The 19,105-nt window shown below is 43.6% G+C and overlaps 1 protein-coding gene across 2 annotated transcripts in view; it reads right to left on the bottom strand.

Moving 5' to 3' along the window:
• Positions 1 to 19,105, bottom strand: part of LOC147711410 (cGMP-dependent protein kinase 2-like) — a 2,360,133-nt gene that overhangs the window by 740,681 nt on the left and 1,600,347 nt on the right. For both annotated transcript variants that reach the window (XM_086922130.1, XM_086922129.1), the window contains exon 12: positions 13,483 to 13,619. In XM_086922130.1, the coding sequence (XP_086778256.1) occupies positions 13,483 to 13,619 (137 nt within the window). The remainder of the gene's footprint in view (positions 1 to 13,482; positions 13,620 to 19,105) is intronic.

Genomic DNA, 19,105 nt, shown 5'->3' with positions numbered 1-19,105 from the left:
GGGAGACATTGGTGGAATCTTGCCAAAATTGTCTTGGTAAGAACCAAAGTTGATGGTGTTGTTGACAAGGACGCCACTGATAGTAACCTTGTCCTAGAAAGGGTGGCAAGATGTCTGACTCTCCCAGGATGAAGATTCTTAGGAGAGACTCTGGGGTTGTAGTCACTCCCAAGAGGTTCTGTGAATGATTATAACGTTTTTTTATGTTTTTTTACTGTCTTGTAGTTTGTTTGCTTTTATTTTGGTTTTATGTTCTTTTGTTTGTTGTGTTGCACAAGAATGAAAGGTATGTAGTAGTGGCAGAATGCTTTGGTAACTACATTCTTGGCATTCTCTAGTTCTAATGTGGTAATAGAAGACGTTGGGCCCGATTCACAGAAGTAATCTGAGACAAAATCCTAAACTTCCTACTTTTTGTATTCACAGAAGGCATTTAGTAGTAGTAAAGTTTGGAATTTGTCTTAAGTCTGTCTTAAGTCTGTCCTAAGTATGTCTTAAGTCTGTTCTAAGTCTGTCCTAAGTCTGTCCTAAGTCTGTCTTAAGTCTGTCTTAAGTCTAGTTAAACTTAAGACACAATCCTAACTTTACTTCTACTAAATGCCTTGTGTGAATACCAAAAGTAGTACGTTTAGGATTTTGTCTCAGATACGTTCTGTGAATCGACCCCGTTGTGCTCTAGGAATGTATTGATTCAAATGGAGATCTGTTAACTGGGGCACTTACAGTTGAATTGAGTGCTGTTTGGACCTGTCAACTGTGAAGCCTCTACAAATAACCTTATGAACCTACCTTGGCTCTGGTGTCTTCACTACACAGTCTGATTAATTAGGTGCAATCCTTTAGGCAAAACGGCTTGCCTTATATCATATTTGTGTCTTTCAGCATAGGTATGAGGCAAGAAAGCCAGGTGCTGGGCCACCACCCAAGCAGAGGGGACAATGAAGAAGAAAAATAGGAGCCAGTGGAGAGATGAAGTAAGTATGTTTACCAGGCAGAATCATCACTCACCTGCACATTTAGCAATAGTGTTTTGATGCAGCAATCCTTTGGTCTATGGGGAGGGCTAGAGAGTTTTTTTTCTGTATTCAGGTTTCCTACATTCTTTGGATGGTTAGAGTTTTTCCAAACAGGAAACGTTATGACAGACCAACGGAGTTACAGCTTTGGCTTTGGTTTGTTCCTAGTTAGAAGGAAACTGATAGCACTGGGCTCCATGTTCTTGAATCACCAATAGCAGCAGTGTCTAATAGTTATGGGTCCAACAGGGTATTCAGTTACCTATTGTTCTGACAGTTCAGCAATAGCCAATTAGAAAGAGTGCATAAATGTTCAAAATCCAGCCTATAACGCTAGTGTACAGTTTCCTACTAAAACTGGTTTCTAGGAAGGACACCATTAGCCATCTTCTACAAATGGATTGCATTAACCACTGGTTAGGTCAGTTGGCTACATCCCACAATCAGAGGCTTCTTTGATATGAATCCTTGTGTATTCATGCAGGCAGCCTTGTAAATAAAGAACATGCTAGGACGAAGAAACGGGAAAAGACTAACCATGTTATTCTATGTGGGTCTCATCCATCCTCCTTCTTGCAGTCACAATTCATACAAATAAATATTCTCAAACATCTAAGGATAACCTTAAAGATAAACGCACTGGTAGCATCCACAAAATTGTTACAGTGTGCACACGCTCTGATTATAACGATCGATATTACCAAAAATATGCATATAATGGTCACAAACATCTCAAACACAGTAATTCCCACCTTCCTCAAGCCTCGGTGTAAATGTATGTGCAGAGGCTTGTATGCAGCAGTCTTGGGTACAGTCAATTGACATCCAAAACTGTTAAATGATGCCCAAAGCGAAGGCTGATGCAGAAATTACTAATCATTAAAAAAAAAGCAGACCCTCTAATTCTTTTTGACACGGGAGATGACTCCAACCACGAACTCCATTTTGAACCAATGCAGTGCCTCCCGACTAAGTACAGTTGCTAAGATTAATTCAGGCATTCCTCCCATCACCTTTTTGTTTTTCTGAGGTTTTAAAGTAGGCTACTAGCTTCTCACTGCAGGCTTAGGAGTCTATTAGATGGTCTCTCTGGGCTCACCAGGGTCCCTATTAGACATGCAGCACATTTTTCTTCAATGGATGGGCAATGATGGTAAATGTGCTGTTTTATGATGAATGCACGATGAATGCACTGCCCCCAGGGCATCCGTGAACTCAGGCTGCCCTGGGGGTAGCACAGTCATGTGAGAAACGGAGCGGCTGCTTTAAAGCTGCTCTGTGTTATAACAGTGCAGGTGGCAATTAGCCTGTACTTTGAAGTGGGAATAGATATCCCCTTGCAAGCGGGTGCAGTGAGTCCCTTCACCCACCTGCAAGCGTATGTCCGGGGGGGGAATGTCCTTAATCACGATGTTTAAACAACTACTTACCGGAACAACGAAGAGTGAACAACGAAGAGGGCTGAACCACGAAGGTAACATCCACGAACGACGGAACAACGAAGGATGGAACCACAACTGTTAGAACACTGGAGCATGCTGGGAAAACAATTAAAAGGGTAGATGGGGGAGTGGGGGGGCTCCCCCCACAAATAAAAAATAAATAAAATATACATAGAAAAAAAAAGTGGAAGATTAAAATCGTAATAGATTAAAATCAAATGCAGCAAAGGATGTTGAATAAATTAGTTTAAAAAAAATTACTGGTTTATGTCAGGAGATGGCAGTGTTGCTTACATTTTAAAAATTGGAAAAGCATAAGATTCACGAACAGAATATGGAATTAAATCAAAAAAATGTGTGGTTTAGGGAGTAGTGGTTTAAAATGTAGTGGTTAAGAACAAGTCGTGGTTTAGCCTTCTTTGTAAAAGAAGTCGTGGTTTAGACAGTAGTTGTTAAGTCATACAATCTGTCCGGGGGGTCCACGTACGTACTCTACCCTCTCCAGAGGGCTACTATCCGGATGCTTAATGATAGTGCATCACCTTTTAGGTGCAGCACTGTCAGTGATACTCCTCAGAGCTTCTTTGCCTACATGCCTGCATCTGTAATATGGTACAGAGGTACAGGAATTCCCTCATTTGCTTGGAGTATGCCCCCATGCAAATGAGTGAATGCCCACTGAATATATTACTGGCGCTTTATGTGTGCCAGTGCTATCCGTATTTCTGAAGGGGCCACACAAACGTCTGTGGCCCCTTCTGTAATACCAAAGTGCCCCAGGGGCACTCACAGCAGGTGAAACACCTGTTGCACCCCAGGGCACTTTTCTAATAAGGCCCCAGAAGATCACAACATGATCCTAAGGGGTCTTAAAAAAACAAAAGTACAGAGGAATGACGGAGCAAGGATTCGCACGTAAAGCGCCTTGCCCCAGTGCAAGAACCTCGCCCAATGTATAATACTACTAAAATCATTGTTTGTCATTTATTTTACGTTTTCCCATATACGCGGGTGTCCCCAGGATGCTTGCTCGTATGTCTTTTCCATATTAACGAAGCTTGCACTAACGAATTGGCTGCTTTGCTGCCATTCAGTCTGCGCATGCGTCGGTCATACCCATGTGATGTGACGCACTCGCATTCTGGAGGGAATTTGTGCTCATGCGCACTGTTGCAAAAATGGCCGCTTGACTCTCACCACGCTCTCTGCTTGCTACTGCTGCTTCAGCCTATCTGTCTTTTCGCACTAAACATTAATGCTGTAGTCATTATAAAGTAAGGGTTGGTTAAAATTTCTCATGGTATACAGTGTGATCATTTTATATGTGATTTTAATTTGTTCTCGCTTACTTTTCATGTACCACGTCTCTGGGGGCTGGGAGTGCTTAAGCTACGCCATATTTGAAGCTCCTCTGGGTACTGCCATGTGACCTGGGAGAAACTCGACTGCGCAGACGCTGAAATCAGCCAGCTGGCTCCCGAAGCCAAATGCGCCTGAGAAAACCAGCACATGATGAGGACAATCACCTTGAGAATAACTGACTATGTTGCGATGTCCTGTGCTCTCAGATTTTCTATTGTATTCTATGGATGGGAACGTGAACCTAAGGGGCGGATAGAAAAATTTAAATTTCATGATGGGAACGTTGAATTTTAGGAGGTGGTAATGACCGCACCACCTCTCCTGACCAATCAAAATGTGGGAAACTGTCACTTGCAACATTAGTGGGTGGTCTGAGGGACCCCAAAATGGTATAACTACCCTAGTTTAGCTTAGGAAAATTGTCCGACTTGTCCGAGTAGCAGACCTGTCACTGACCCTACGATCTCAATAGGTGTTCAATCTGAAAGTGCTGCGGAGCACTTTGTCCATACTTTCCACAAACTCCTAAGGGGTGGAAAATCCTAAGTGCTGGCGAAGCACTTTGCTGGGGAATTCGAAAATCCAATCGGGGTTTCCGGCGGATTACTTGCAGAAGGGGGTAACGCAGGCGTTGCTGTCCGAAGCTGTGGGTGTTGGTCGTACCCTGGGAGGCCCAGTCCTTTGACCCGAACCTGAGGGGTATCCTGTCCTGATCTGTCCGTGGGCTGTACCTGTTCGCATTCTGGTATTCCTTTTCTGAGGGTCCTTGTCCCCGTCCTTCCAACTGACCCGTGGCCAGGGTTAGTCTTCTCTCAGACCTAGGTAAATATTGACCTGTGGGTTTGCGTCTCTCTCTCTCCCTAATTTTAATAAAGTACTCTTGCCTTTGATATTGCTCTATCACCTTGAGAACAAATTATATGCAATTGTTGTAGAATTGTTCCACTTCTCTCCCCTCCTTTAGAAAATTGCCAAACTGTTATGTTTTATTAGTATGTTCCAATTTTTCCCTTTCCTTTAGCTGATTGCAGTGAATTTAGTAAGAATAGTTAAGCGTTTAGGTTAAATACATGTTCTAGGTCCCAACCCCGTCCTATTGGTCCTAGCGTAAAGTTGCAGTGACTAGTTCTGTTCTAAAAATCCTACCTTTAGTCTTCCCATATATTCTAATGGTTATAATTCTAATACAAAGTTACTTATTAGTGTTGATTTTGATGTTTGATATATTATTCTGCATATCGCTTATTGTCTTGGCTTCCTCTCTTTGAACCTTTATATAAAGTTTTAAACTTCATCAGGTGTCTGTGGTCATTTTACAGAAATTGTGGATAAGTATGTACTGAAATACAAAGAATATATCTTTCTAGGTTCCCTGTCTACTATTTTCCCTAATAGCTCCAGGTCCGTCGGAAAGCTGTACTTGTGGTAAGTCAGGTACATGGTAAGAAGAGGTGTAACCCAAACCCAAATTACTCATAGAAGCGTGTAACAGAAGCCATCACCCGGTTCACCCAAATGTCAATGGTGTATTAAATTTTACTCACGCCAGGGCCCAGTGCGTGTAGGTAATTGGTGAATACGGTGACCCGGGTGAACTGCGCGCTCTATCAGGAATATATAGAGACAAAGGAAAAATGATAGGTATGGCCCAGGGTGTTATGAATATTTTTACAGTTGAGACTGCAAAGACAACATAAATTTGTTTCAGATTTCAGATTTCATACGTCTTTATTTCGATTTTTACATCATAAAAGACAACAGATAAAATACTTACTTAATTCATAAAATTCCAGTTCGTGACATAATTAATTTTACAATTTAAAAAGTTTTTAAATAATATCCTCACTTCCATCGCAAAACCAACATAAGTACAAAAATCAGTTCATCACAATTAATAATTTAACAAGCTAAAACAACTTAGAATCAATAAAACTAGATTAAATATATTCACAAAGACGTTCAGACAATCTTTCCGGTATAAAACTTTTAAAACTTCCTCTTATTACAAAGCAAGTGGGTGCCTAGCTCTTAGAATCCATGCCAACCCCAAAAATGTAGCTACGCAAATGGACACGCACTCAGAGGTATTGGATTTTAAAACCCAAAGGGCTTCCATACACACCCGCGTGTTGATATTCCTGCAGATGGGCTTAATCCATTTACGGCGCGGGGCAGAATAGGCTGGGCATGCAAAGAAAAGGTGGCTAATGGTTTCCTTCTCCCCAGTGCACCAAGGGCAGAACTCATTTTGTTGTTGTCCTCGCCATTTGTGTTTATGCCCTTACCGGTAGAGTACCAACTCTGAACTGATGATAGAGTTTTCTATCTAAACATTTGGTAATACAGTCCCAGTAGGGCTCTACATGGATCTCAACCTTATGTAGCAAAAAGAGACCTGTCAGATTTGAGTGATGAGACGACAAAATATGTTGTTCTTTCACAGTTGCCCAATATAATGATTTAAATTCTTTTTTAGGCGGAAAAACGCAGTTCCCTCGGTCAGCCCACTGTGAAGTCATGCCCATGTTTAACAAAATGGCCTTAACATTGCGAAACCAGGGAAGATTTCCTGACCCTATAATTGATCTCAAGTCCATGATTTCGCTAGCAAATAGGGCCAGTTCTGGGGTGGACCATATACGTCTCCACAGGGCAACCATCCTATACCGTGCTAGATCTCTGATAGAGTGACAACCCATATCTAATAGTAGGGGGAGGGGAGGGGTTGATTGTGGTAGACCAACCAGGCTGCGTAAAAACTTGTTTTGGATTTTAACCAAAGGTGCAAGGTCCACAAAACTCCATAAATCAGCCCCATAAAGGATGGCGGAACTTATTTTAGCGTTATAGATTTTTAAAGCTGGCAAAATTATTTTGGTTTGCGAGCATTGTTGTTCCTTTATTAGACACCCCGTTAGTCGAGCTAATTTTAAACAGAGAACCTCGATCTGTGCCTTCCATCTTAACCGATAATCTATAACCACCCCTAGGTAAGTCATGACACCAACCTGTTCTAATTTGGTACCATTCATACTAACTTCACTCCGTTGTGGTTTATTTTTCGTTAAGACCATATATTTTGTTTTGGACACGTTGATCTCTAAGTCATTAATTTTACAAAAGTCAACAAATTTATTTATAGCAGTATGTAACCCCGCTTGAGTTTTTGCCAATATCAGTGTGTCGTCGGCAAAAATAAGAAGGGGAAACTTTCTCCCACCTAGAGTTGGTGCATCTGTTGGGGTACCTCCTAAAAACTCTACAACTTGGTTTATAAACAAAAGGAACAGGGTTGGTGCCAGGACACAACCCTGTCTTACCCCACGAGTCACAGGGAATCGCTCTGTCACCTGTCCCTGCATACCCCATCTTACTCTGGCAAAATTATTCTCGTGAAGTCTTGTGGTGAGCTCCAGTAGTTCTGGTGGCATTCCCATTTTCCTCAGGGCAACCCACAGCTTCTCTTTTGAGACGAGGTCGAACGCAGATTTAAGATCCACGAATGCTGCATAAATGGTGCCCCCACCTAGATACACAATCTTCCAGTAAATCAGGACAAATCTGAATACTTGGTCGATTGTGCTAGTGCTTGTCCTGAAGCCAGCTTGCATCGGGGACAGGATATTTTCCTCATTCATTCAAGCCTGTATTTTACCCAGGGGCATTCTAGCTATATCTTTTTGCAGTGCAGTCTATGAGGCTGATGGGGCGATAATTCCCTGGTAGTGACTTATCTCCTTTTTTATAAATAGGTAGGATTTCTGCCCCCTTCCAAGACTCGGGAATCCTAGCTCCATTGTCAATTGCATTTGCTAAGATCGTTATATATGGAACCCAGTTACATTGATCCTATTTGAAAAGATCGGCAGGAATGCAGTCCATCCCAGGAGCTTTACCCGCTTGGTCCAAGTTTAAAGCCTTCTCCACCTCAATATTTTGAAACACTACGGGCATACTTATGGGTTTGGGTGTAGAGTGCAAAACCCTCTCCTCTTCGTTCGGTGCCCTCGCTAACCCGCAGAACTGGGATGAATAATGCTCCACCCAATCTTTGACAGAGACATGATTTGCTGGTGTTTGCGAGTCCCTGGGTCCTCCCCATTTCACGACCTGCCAACAGCAGGACCTGTTAATTAATTTAACAGGTCCTGCCAGCGGTGGTCATCCCATGATTGCTTCGCAATCATTTGGACCCTCTTGTAATTCGACCTCTCTGCTTTAATCAATGATATATTCCTGGTTTTAATGGCACTAATCAGAGAGCTATGGGCTTTGCGGCAGGTTTTATCGTACCATTTAGTACCCAGAGGATCTCCACCCATTTTCCCTGAATACCCCGACTTTGTGAAAAATGTTTTTTTTTTATCAAACAGGCGCTCATGTATAGAGCTAATCTGCTCGACAAAACCTATATCACCAATTACTAACTTGGCCTGTTTTACCGGTTTTGACACTTCGTTGGAAATTTTGTCCAGGGTGGCTGGGTCATCCAAAACTCTACACCAACGAACCCTTCTGCAATCGTTGGTTAAAACGGTCTCTGCTGTGATACAATTTGTAGCTTTGGAATTAACTGATCTCTCTTCTACTTTCAAATTTAACATCAGGGGATTGTGATCACTCTCTGGCCTCTGTATGATTACCATGTCCTCAACTAGTGACCAAAACTCTAGCTTGATTAAGAAGTAATCTATTCTACTTGTGGTGGAACCATTATCAAAAGTGACCTGTCCTAACCTGTCTGACTTAGCACGACCATTAACAGCTCTTAAGCCCCACTCCAAGCACAGACCCAACCACTGGAGAGTTGCCTCAGTGACTTTTTTGATAGGTTTTATGGCAAGGTTTGGAACATTCCATAATTGGTCAACCTCCCCATAACTGTCATCTCCCTCGCTAGGCAGGGGTTCAAAGGTGCAGTTTAGGTCTCCTGCTACCACGATACACTTGTCCCTCCCAATACAATCCAATAGACGGTCTAAGTTGTCTATGATTGCTGGGCTTCTCCCTCCTGGTAGGCCTCTAGCATAGATGTTGATTATAAACAGTTCCTGATGATTATCTCTCTGGAGTTTTAGACCCAGGATGTCATTGTTGTGGACTATCAGTTCCAATATCCTGTAGCCTAAGGATTGTCTAATCCATATTATCAGCCCACCTGATAGTCTTCCCTTTTTCCCCTTAATTGCAGGTTTATGGAAAGTGAGATAACCCATACGAAAAACAGCATCAAGTGCCCAGCTTTCTTGGAATAATAAAATGTCATGCTGGTCTATAAAAGCCCCCCATTCAGCTCCATCTAATTTCCCCTTTAGCCCAGCAGTGTTCCATGAGACTAACTTTATAATATTTTCTTGCTTCAAAGCGTCGTTTAAGTGGGGGTCTATATGCCCCCTTCCTCTTTCGCCAAACAACAGCCCAGTTTTGAATCCAATTTCATTTTGTCCCACCTTAGTTACAATCTCTTGGCTATCCGATTTTTGGGGGCAGCTATCTTCCCTTTCGGTGTGAGAAGAGTTCAAATCCTCCAAACTGCTAGCTGTATCAGACACTCTAATGTTAGTTTTTGGATCACAGGAGAGTCAATCAACCCCTTCCAAACCACTAATTGGGGCGTACCTATTTGAAAGTTGGGGGTAGAACAAGGGATATGTAGCCAAGTCATGGCGATGTCTCCCTCTGGGTCCGTTATTGTGGTATGATGGTGTTTGAAAGTGAGGGTTTTTGGGAATTCCTAGTTGAGGGTAAAAATAATGCAATGTTATTGTTTGGACATCCCCCACTTTACCAAACTTTGGTTTTCTGCGAATAAGGTCTCCCACCCAGGAGTCCCTGAAACTAACGATAATGCAGTCCCCCTCTAGGTCCTTTTTTACGTGGCCCACCCAATCTACTCTTCTTACATTGAGGATCTCTGTTTTGGACATGGGTGGAAGCGGCCTGTTCTTATTGAGCCAAAAATGTACTTTGTTATATAGGTCCCGATGTGATTCTACTTTCCCCTCCTCTAAAGGAACCACTCCTGTTAGAATGATGGTATATGGTACGGACTCTGGTGGCAGATTAACATAGGGTGGTTTGCGATAAACATTTTTCCTAGTTAGGTTGTCTTGCTCCATTAGGCGGGTAGTTTTAACTGGCCTGCTGGAAGCGGGCTGTGGTTTTGATGGTACACCTTCCTTGGGAGGTTTGTCTTTGGCTAGTTTAGGCTCATTCCTATTTTTGCCTGTTTTGGCTGCACTCCTCGGGATGGCATTAATGTTGATGATGGTGCAGCTTTGGCCAATTGCCCTGACCCTCCTGTATTTTTTTTAGGTTGTCTCTGGCTACCAGGAATGGCATCAGCTGTAGATGCAGGGGGATATGTTAAATTGTTCACAGTCTCCATGTTATCTCTCAATAACGCCTCCATCTGGTCCATTTTATCATTTAGCAACCTCGTCTGTTCAAGTAATGGTAACAGAGGGGATTTTACCACAAATTCTATCTTACCCAAAAGAAGATCATCAGCATTATTTGACGGGAGAAGATTAATCGTGTTTGTAGGGGAGAAGCCAGGGGTGCTGTTATGTTTACTGTAGGTGCTGTATTACAGTTACCTTTTGAAGCCTTCACGATACCCCTCTTCTGGGTTTTCTCTTTCCGTTTCCTTTTACTAGGTCCTGATTTAAGCGAATCTTTTTGGGGTGGGTTTTTAATCTCAGGACTGGGTATGGGTCCAGATGTTTCATTATCATCGGTATCGATATTCACTAGGTTATTGAAAAGGGAGCTACTCGAAGATGTATCTGAAATTATAGCAGTATCATCTGGCTCCTGATCTACAAGCACTGTGTCTAAAGTGATGCCGTTATTATCAATAGAGTCTGGTTGTGATAATGGGTCTACAAGCACCGTATCTAAAGTGATGCCGTTGCTATCGCTAAGGTCTAGTTGGGATAGTGGAACTGGGGATTCAACCTGCCCTATTTTCCCAAGCGAGGACCGTTTCCCAGTAACCAGATCAATTAAAAGATGTTTTTCGGCAAGGGCTATCTCTTTCTCAAGGATACAGGTGGTCCGTTTGAAGAAATGGTCAATAGTGCCAGTAAAGACCCCATTCAATGTGGTGACCTGTACCAGTCTCTCTTTCCCAGATCGCAAAGTCATTGTAGTAGTTGAGTCAGAACAAAATTAGGTGCAAGCTGTTGGCCCTATACAATTACCACGGTGTATGTAGGGGAATTGCAGCAAACTCCAATATTACATATAATAATGCAGGGTACTCCGGATCACACTTGCAAGAGGGGTGGCCCAACCCAACCTCAGTCGACCTCTGACGGCCACAGATGGCCCGCCCTCTGCCCGGGCTCAGCCCGGCGACCGCCCGCGCGCGTCCCACGTCGCGGGAACAAGGGCGTTGTTTTTATGCGCCTCCGGGCCTGACTGCAGGTGTGCGGCGTCGGCCGCAAAGGCTCTTGGGGATTGTAGTCCCCCCTCTCGGCAGCCGTGACGCTAGGTCTAATGGCGTCGCTGGCGGCGGAGGGGGACCGGGGCCGATGTCAGGAGCCCGCAAAGGAAAACCAAGAAGCAGTCGGTGTCTCTAGCCAAGGGTGGCTGCCAGGTAAATTCTGCCAAAAGTTAGGTTGTTAATTTGTTAAAACCATGCATTGTCTATTGTTGCCCATTCAGAAAGTCAAAAACTGCAAACATCTTGCCTTAAGGAGTTGCACTATATTCAGCATGTACTTTAATATTGCCCAGTGCACCAGATTCTCCTGTACTTACTCAGATATGTTACATACTTGGATCATTAAGAGCTTGCAGGATATCAACCACGTACTGCCTAAAAGGAATTAACGGTCTAGTCTTCTCTGACCCATCTCCCTTTTCTTCAGTTTATCATCATGATCATTAAGGAAGGTAGGATTTTGCAGACTCTGCCTCCAAATATCTCAGACCTCGCCTGGTCCTCTTGGACTAACAATAGTAAAGTGTGCCCCCTACTATTGACCCCGTTCAAGTTCATGGTCCTCCTAGGGGTGGACCAAACTCACAGTTTTTGAAACTGCGGAATGTCATGGAGTGACAAAAGAACTCAGCTAGAGTTGATGGAGTTCCACCAAGGAGTGGAAATAAACATGGTATACTGCTCCTGCTGTGATTTAGCTCCTGTAGACATTTCTGGGCTGATTTTGCTGCTGCTCTAGTGGAAGGCCTGGATTGGAAATATCTCACTGGGTGTCCTCCTAGTGATCAAAAATTGCGCCGGGGATTCCATATCTCACTTGTGCTTGCCAACTTCATGTTTTGGCGTGCACGCAACAAACAATTCTGTCACATAGCGATTGACAGAATTTGGCTGAAACTCCGCGTTACGAGAGTCGGTGGAACTTAATATTTCACCCACCCCAACTCAAGATATCTTCTTTCATATACAGAGTGGCAGGATCAAGGCCCCATAGGAAATTCTTCCACATGCTTATCACTCTGCAGAACTGAACTGTTGAATGTTCCATAGCATTTACACACTCGACATACACTCCTCTGCTTGAGTGCATCCTACCCTCTCCTTGCAGGTTAACTTAATCATTCACACTCGGCCCAGTCACGCCAGTTGTCTTCATTCATCTTTCTTTATGGAAACACAGTTTAATGATTCCTACTAGGATCATCTCAATGGTTGTCTATAATCCTACAGAAATAGCACACTTACTGCAAACACGCACTGCGTTTTTCTCATAAACCATTTTAAAGACACTCCTATGCAAACAAAGTTAGGAGGGAAAACATAAGTGATCTCTAGGCCCTAACTACAGTGGCTTTAAATCCAAATTGGTTTTCTGATCAGTTGATTTAAAAGGGTTGGACTTCCCTTTAGGGCGATTAGGCAGTGCGAGAAGGGCTGGTCTGACAGATCAGTGTGTGGGCCGTTTTTTTGTCTGTTTGTGGGCCAGTTTTATGGTCCGGTGGGCCAGCCTTTACTGTTGATTTCCATGATGTTACAGCAAATATTGCTTGCATCAAACACACATGCATAGATTCTCCTAACTTGCAAAATAACTATGCGACTTGTCTTTAAAAGCTGAAAACTGCACTGGGCCACGTTTATTGCTATCTGAGTTGCTAATAGGGTCACTTTTATTTTGGTGATGTGCCCATTTTCTGTCCCTGTCCAACCCAACACTGTTTAACAGTCGCCACTACTCCCAGAACCAGAGGTCTCTGAATCAGGAGAAAGTGGATGTAAATCATCTGGATCTAGGCTACTGGTACTCGGAATTAAGGAGCTCCAGTCCACTCCTCTCCCTGATAGAGGGAATTTAGAGACTGCATTGCAATCACTAATAGGACATTGAAGGAAGGGCAAACGTACAAATTGATATAATCAAGCCAGCCTACTAAACTAGAACTGTAATGTGGACTATATAATTGAAATATTAGATGTGCTTAAACTGTGAAACAAAACAAAAATAAAGAGAAATTGTGAATTTGCAGGACTTAAAATAACCAAGCCCTTTTCTAAAAAAAAAAAAAGGGCAAAATCAAAACCGCAACGTCTTCTTACTTGCAGAATTTTTCACAATTTCTAATCCATGATTCTGTTTTCTGTTGCTACATATTTTCTACACACCATGCTATGCACTTGCAGAGGCACACTATAGTATACAAAAATATTTCACCTGATGATGAAGGGTGAGTTTATCTGCTGCAGAATGTTCTTTTCCCAGTAAACATGCTCCTGTTGATGTGTTTCAACAACGTGTTTCTTCTTAATGCATTTGAGGGCAAAAGTTAGATCTTCATCCTTAAGCTTCACCTGATCACACAAGAGGCGAAGAGAGAAAAAACAGTAACATCAAAAGATGTATTCAGAAGTGACAGTGATTCGGTTTTATAACAAGACAATTTGGTGCATCAAAAGATGTGGAATGCGACTCCTGCACGTCATCTACAAAGGATTGTTCACAACTTTGCATGAGCTAAAGCCCTGATTCCAAGTGATATGCATGAACAACAACGGTTCCAGGAAAAGGGTTATTTCACAGTAAATAAATATAGATGTGTTAAAGTGAGGTGCCCGCACAAAGAGCTAACCTTATAGTGAATTGTTATTATAAGCAACATTCACACATAATAAAAACACGATATAAACAATGCAGTGACGCTTTTGGCATTTGGGAAGGGCCTGAAACCTACAATTTTGGGAGTTCGGAAAGGATTGGAATCTACAATTGTCAACTTTATTTATGGACTGGTTTAACAAATTGTGACCCCTTGTGCCATTGTTTGTTTTTCTGTAATACACTATGTACAGTCTAAAGTATTTTGTTTGTGTAATAGGTTGAGCAGTACGAATTTTAGTACTGCATTGTTTATGTTGTGTCTTTGTTATGTGTGAATTTTACTTATAATATTAATTCACTATAATTTAGATTCTTTGTGTGGGAACCTTACATTAGTACATTTATTTGCATTGACTGTGAAATAGTTATCCTTTTCATGGACTGTAGGAAAGTGCTTCTTTTGGCATGGTTAGTCTCCACATTTGTCTGATGTGATTTCGAACTGTAAGTGCACTGGGTCCCTTCTAACCAGGTTCCCAGTGCCATATCTCTTTCCCAAAACACTGTACCACGATTGAGACAACTTCAACTACCCCTGTAAGTCCCCAGTAAGTGCTACCCCTGGTACCCAGGGCATGGGTACTGAAGAGGGTCCCCTGGGACTGAAGCACTGGTTGTGGGATATATGATGTTACTGCGCGCGCGTTACAACGACCTACCATTACAACGCGGTTGTAACAACGTAAGTCGTTACAACGACTTGCGTTGGGGGGGCGCAAATTTAAAACATTTAATTTACTATTCCAACACCAGTCCCCGTGGATAGTAGGGAAGGTGTTGGGATAGTAAATTAAATGATTTACTATCCTCGAGCGCCCCCCAGCGCAATTCGTTGTAACAACTTTCGTTGTTACAACCGCGTGGTAATGGTAGGTCGTGGTAATGCGCGCGTTGTAAACGTTGCATACCCTGGTTGTGCCACCCCAGGGACCCCTCACCAAGGCTATGCACTCTGCCATTATAGGCTGCAAGTCTTGGTGCAGGAAAATCCGAAGAGTCGACATAGAACACAGCCCTCTGTACCACGCCTCCCATGCATTTTCATAAGAAATGCGTAAGTCACCCCTACTGCAGGCATTTAGCCCCAAGTCAGGGTGCACTATATCCTATGTATTGTCATAATTGCATGAGCAGGTATGCCTCTACAATGTCCAGTCTATTCTAGGATGTTGTAAGCGAGCACGGAGGCCATAAAAAGCTTGTGAGCTGGATACTTGTCAACACAGGTTTCCTAGCTCCATGATGGCACACTGATTCCTATTTGGTACCAAACATCTTGTCTTAAAGCCAGTGACAAATGTATTAATACATTCACACATGAGACCCTTTTAGCTCGTCCCCTGAAAGCCTACCAAGCACGAGTGTGGTTATTGACTGGGGAGACTCTGCTTACCTGAACTTGCTTGTTACTGTTGCCATTGCGGGGGAGCATTTTGCCGCATTTTTATTGCTGGACCCAATGACCTGCTGTAGGGCTGCTGTGCGGGGACACTTAATATTATCTTTTAACCGGAACTGTCCCACCGCAGGGATCAAAGCCTACAGGTCCCAGGGTGCACTTGTCCAAGCGCAGCTGCTGCGAGTGAGGGAGAGGCGTGGTGATCGCGCTTAAAGAGCTGCCTCTTCCCCCGCAGCGTGGGAGACTCTGGTTACCTGAACTTGCTTGTTACTGTCGCGATTGCAGGGGAGCCTTTTGCCGCATTTTTACTGCTGGACGCAATGACCTGCTGGAGGGCTGCTGTGCGGGGACACTTAATATTGGCTTTTAACCGGAACTGTCCCACCACAAGGATCAAAGCTTACAGGTCCAAGGGTGCACTTGTCCAAGCGCAGCTGTCAGGAGTGAGGGGGAGGCGTTGTGATTGCGCTTAAAGCGCTGCCTCTCCACCTGCCGCACGGGACGAAGCACAGATGAAGCCCGGACCTATCGCAGGCCCGTCTGAGGCCGTCAGAAGCCAAAGGAGGCTGGGCTGGGCCACCTCCCTTTTAAGTGTGTTAAGACTTTTTTTTGATTCCGATACAGATTGACTGTGAAGTTTTCTTTTGTGTTTTTTAATGACCACTAAACGTAAAATTACCGGACAGAGGGTGGGGGGTCGTGTTGGGTAAGGAGATTGCGTTTTTATCAAGGGCAGAATCTGTCCTACATCATGAAATCCAGCTTACAGAGAAAATACTTTTTTGGGGTCATATGTGGAACAAAAAAGATCATCCCTAGGGGCTATAATTATGGTTAAATCTCCTGTGGTTGTCCCACAAGCTATGATTCGCTTAAGTACGGAGTCATAAGTTGCCGGTACGGCTGGCATACTTGGCAAAGATCTTATTTCTGATTTAGGGGCTTTAGAGGTGGGCAACCTAAGTATTGTGGAACCCAATCAAAACTCAAGGTTGAGTGCTCATAGGATTTTGGTGGGATCTCCCCCTGTGCAGAACTTAGACCTTCCAGTTGCCCCTGCCTTATCACAACCCCACACCTTAAATACGCCCCGGCCAGCTCAAGGTGACCGAGCAACTAGATCTAAAAGAATTGTCATCGAAAGGGAAAGTGTGGCATGTTTATCTAAATCTGGGTGGGGCACTAACAACGAGGGAAGGAGCGGGGAACCACCTGCAAAACGCACAAGGGGTGGAGTAGCATTGAGGGGTAAGGCCAAAGCCAAACTTAAACATCAAGTCCCAGAGTCACATGAGAACCATTCCCTGAAACCCAACAATGGTTCGCCTCTTACTGTTAATCCTAATTCCCCCATGTTGGTGGAACATAGAGGCGACCCAGATCACTGGAAACGCTTGGCGCTCTAATTACTGTTCTCCTAGCTCTGTTCTGGAACAAACTAGGGGCGATCGAAGAAATATTGTCTCTCCTCTTAAAACGCGCTCACGTGTTGGATAAATTGGAGATAACCGGGGCTCATAGCACTACTACGGCGGAGGGACAGGACCCATGGCGCACTCATTGCCAAGAAGCAGTGGCCTTGTTGGGGACTTTATTGGGTATGTGGCCCACGGGGTAGGAAAAAATCTTACTGGCAATGTACTCACAGCAAGGTCGTGATCGCCTTGTCTGTCACCGAGGATCAGGGGGAACATCCCGCATCTGACCACAGGAGGCCAAGGTTGCGTGGGCAGGTGAATGTTCACCGTATAGGCAAACAGAATCTGCCTATGTCGCAGGGCCCTCAGAGATTATTAATGGTTGAACATGATACCCGTCCCTGAACTTTAGTAATTGACATGGAGACGGTTCTATCATATCAAACCCTGTGATTACTAAGCCCTCACTAGACATCCTAGATTTGCCACCGGCGGCTTGTCCTAATGTCGTGGTCTTGGCCAGTGTTCCTCCGCTTAGATCTGACCAACCTGAATACTGGACACGACACAATTGCGAAACAAATCTGTAGACTGGCTATCTGGGCATAAAGGCTTTAGGGTAGCCATGAGTAATATCTATCTGAGCCTTGCCACTTGGTTATTTTTATAAGCCCCCACTGAGAACCCGGAGATAGCTCCCCATATTCCGGTCTTAAATAGGTATGAGGCTTTGTCTGGTCTAGACATTCAGGATTGACTACCTGTTACCAACATAGTCTCAGTGGATACATTGAATCTAGAGGAAACAATGGAGGAAGAAATACTTGTCCCTATGACTAGTCCTTTGACTTTAATTACTCCTCCCATTTTGGAGCCCCGGCCCATTTTACTTGGCATTGCCAACCTTAATCCTATCTGGCCGCCAACCAAGGGAGGCTGCATAAAAGCATTATCATGGAACATAGCAGGCCTAAGGGCCAAAAGGGGGGATACTAATTGGGAACTCTTCCTCGCCAGTCATCATAATATAGCCCTCCAGGAAACATGGGAGGCTAAAGAATTTTGTTTTTTGGATGGGTTCTTATCGTTTTGCAAATATGCTATACCATCTTGCATGGGGAGAGCTTTGGGGGGGGTGGCTTTTGCTGCTAATTAACCTTAAATTGTCATATAAAGCAAAGCTAATAGACCCATGCTCACCTAATGTTTTGGCAGTTGAATTAACAGGGAAGAATCTACTAACTTTTTTAGTGGTCAACTTTTATAATTCTTTTACCGGAGGTGATGACTTAGAGCATTTAGGATGCCTCACCGACTTTTTGGCTAATTATGAGGTCAAGGCTGGCACGTTTAATAATGTATTAGTCCTGGGAGATTTTAATATTCATGTTTGCCTTATTAATTGTTTAACAAAATTAGACAAGGAGTATGGTTCGCAGGGGCTAACGCATTTTGAGCATAATGCCTCTGGGACCTTTTTAGAGAGTTTCTTAACAACCCATAATCTGATCTGCCCAGTACAGTTGGACAGGTTTCCTCCTGTACCAACATATATTGACCAAGGCCGCCAATGCACCATTGATTATATCCTAGTTTCAGGTTCTTTGTTGGCTTTAATAGGCACACTAAGTGTAACAAACAATTGCCTTAGTGACCGTAATCCATTGACATTGGACATTAACATTACCGCTGCCGATAAGGCTAGACCTATGGCTCAAATAACTAACACTAATTTTGCTTCAACAGACCAAGCTCCTAGGTTAAGGTGGGAAGTGATTACTCCTGATACTTTTATTGATAATTTAATTAGCGTTTGTGCACAGGAATTTAGTATCTGCTTGGACCAGGATTCCAACCCGTCATTAGTTCTTGGTGCGCTTGACCGAATTACAAGGCAAGCAGTGGCAAACTTGAAGGTATCCTGTAGGCCAAGGCCCCTAAAACATAAAAAATAGTTTGATGAAACTTGTATGAGCACCCATAAAGTACTCATACAGGAGCTTAATGGAAACCTAGAGTAGCCGTTAGGGTCAAGAATGCTAGGAGGGTATTTAAAGCTGCAGTGGAAAGGCGGAAAAAGCAGCTAAGAGAGATGGCATGGGAAGAGCTTAGTCAGGCCAGTGTTCTGGCAAATAGCACTAGGTTCTGGAGTGTGGTGAATTGTCCTACATTTGATGAATCATCTAATTCTGCTAAAGACTGTCACATTCCGGCTGAGAGGAGGGGCCAACACTTTGGGGTTGTCTATAGTGATGTGAGCTATGGATCCCCTGTTTGGCCAGTAGGCAGCGGTTGTGTTTCGCACCCTTTGTTATTTTCTTTGGATGAAGTCACTGAGGCGATTATGTCAACGACAAGAGGG

The sequence above is a fragment of the Lissotriton vulgaris genome, chromosome 5 (assembly GCF_964263255.1).
Source record: "Lissotriton vulgaris chromosome 5, aLisVul1.2, whole genome shotgun sequence".
Classification (NCBI taxonomy): domain Eukaryota; kingdom Metazoa; phylum Chordata; class Amphibia; order Caudata; family Salamandridae; genus Lissotriton; species Lissotriton vulgaris.
This window is presented reverse-complemented; position numbering and strand designations above follow the sequence as displayed.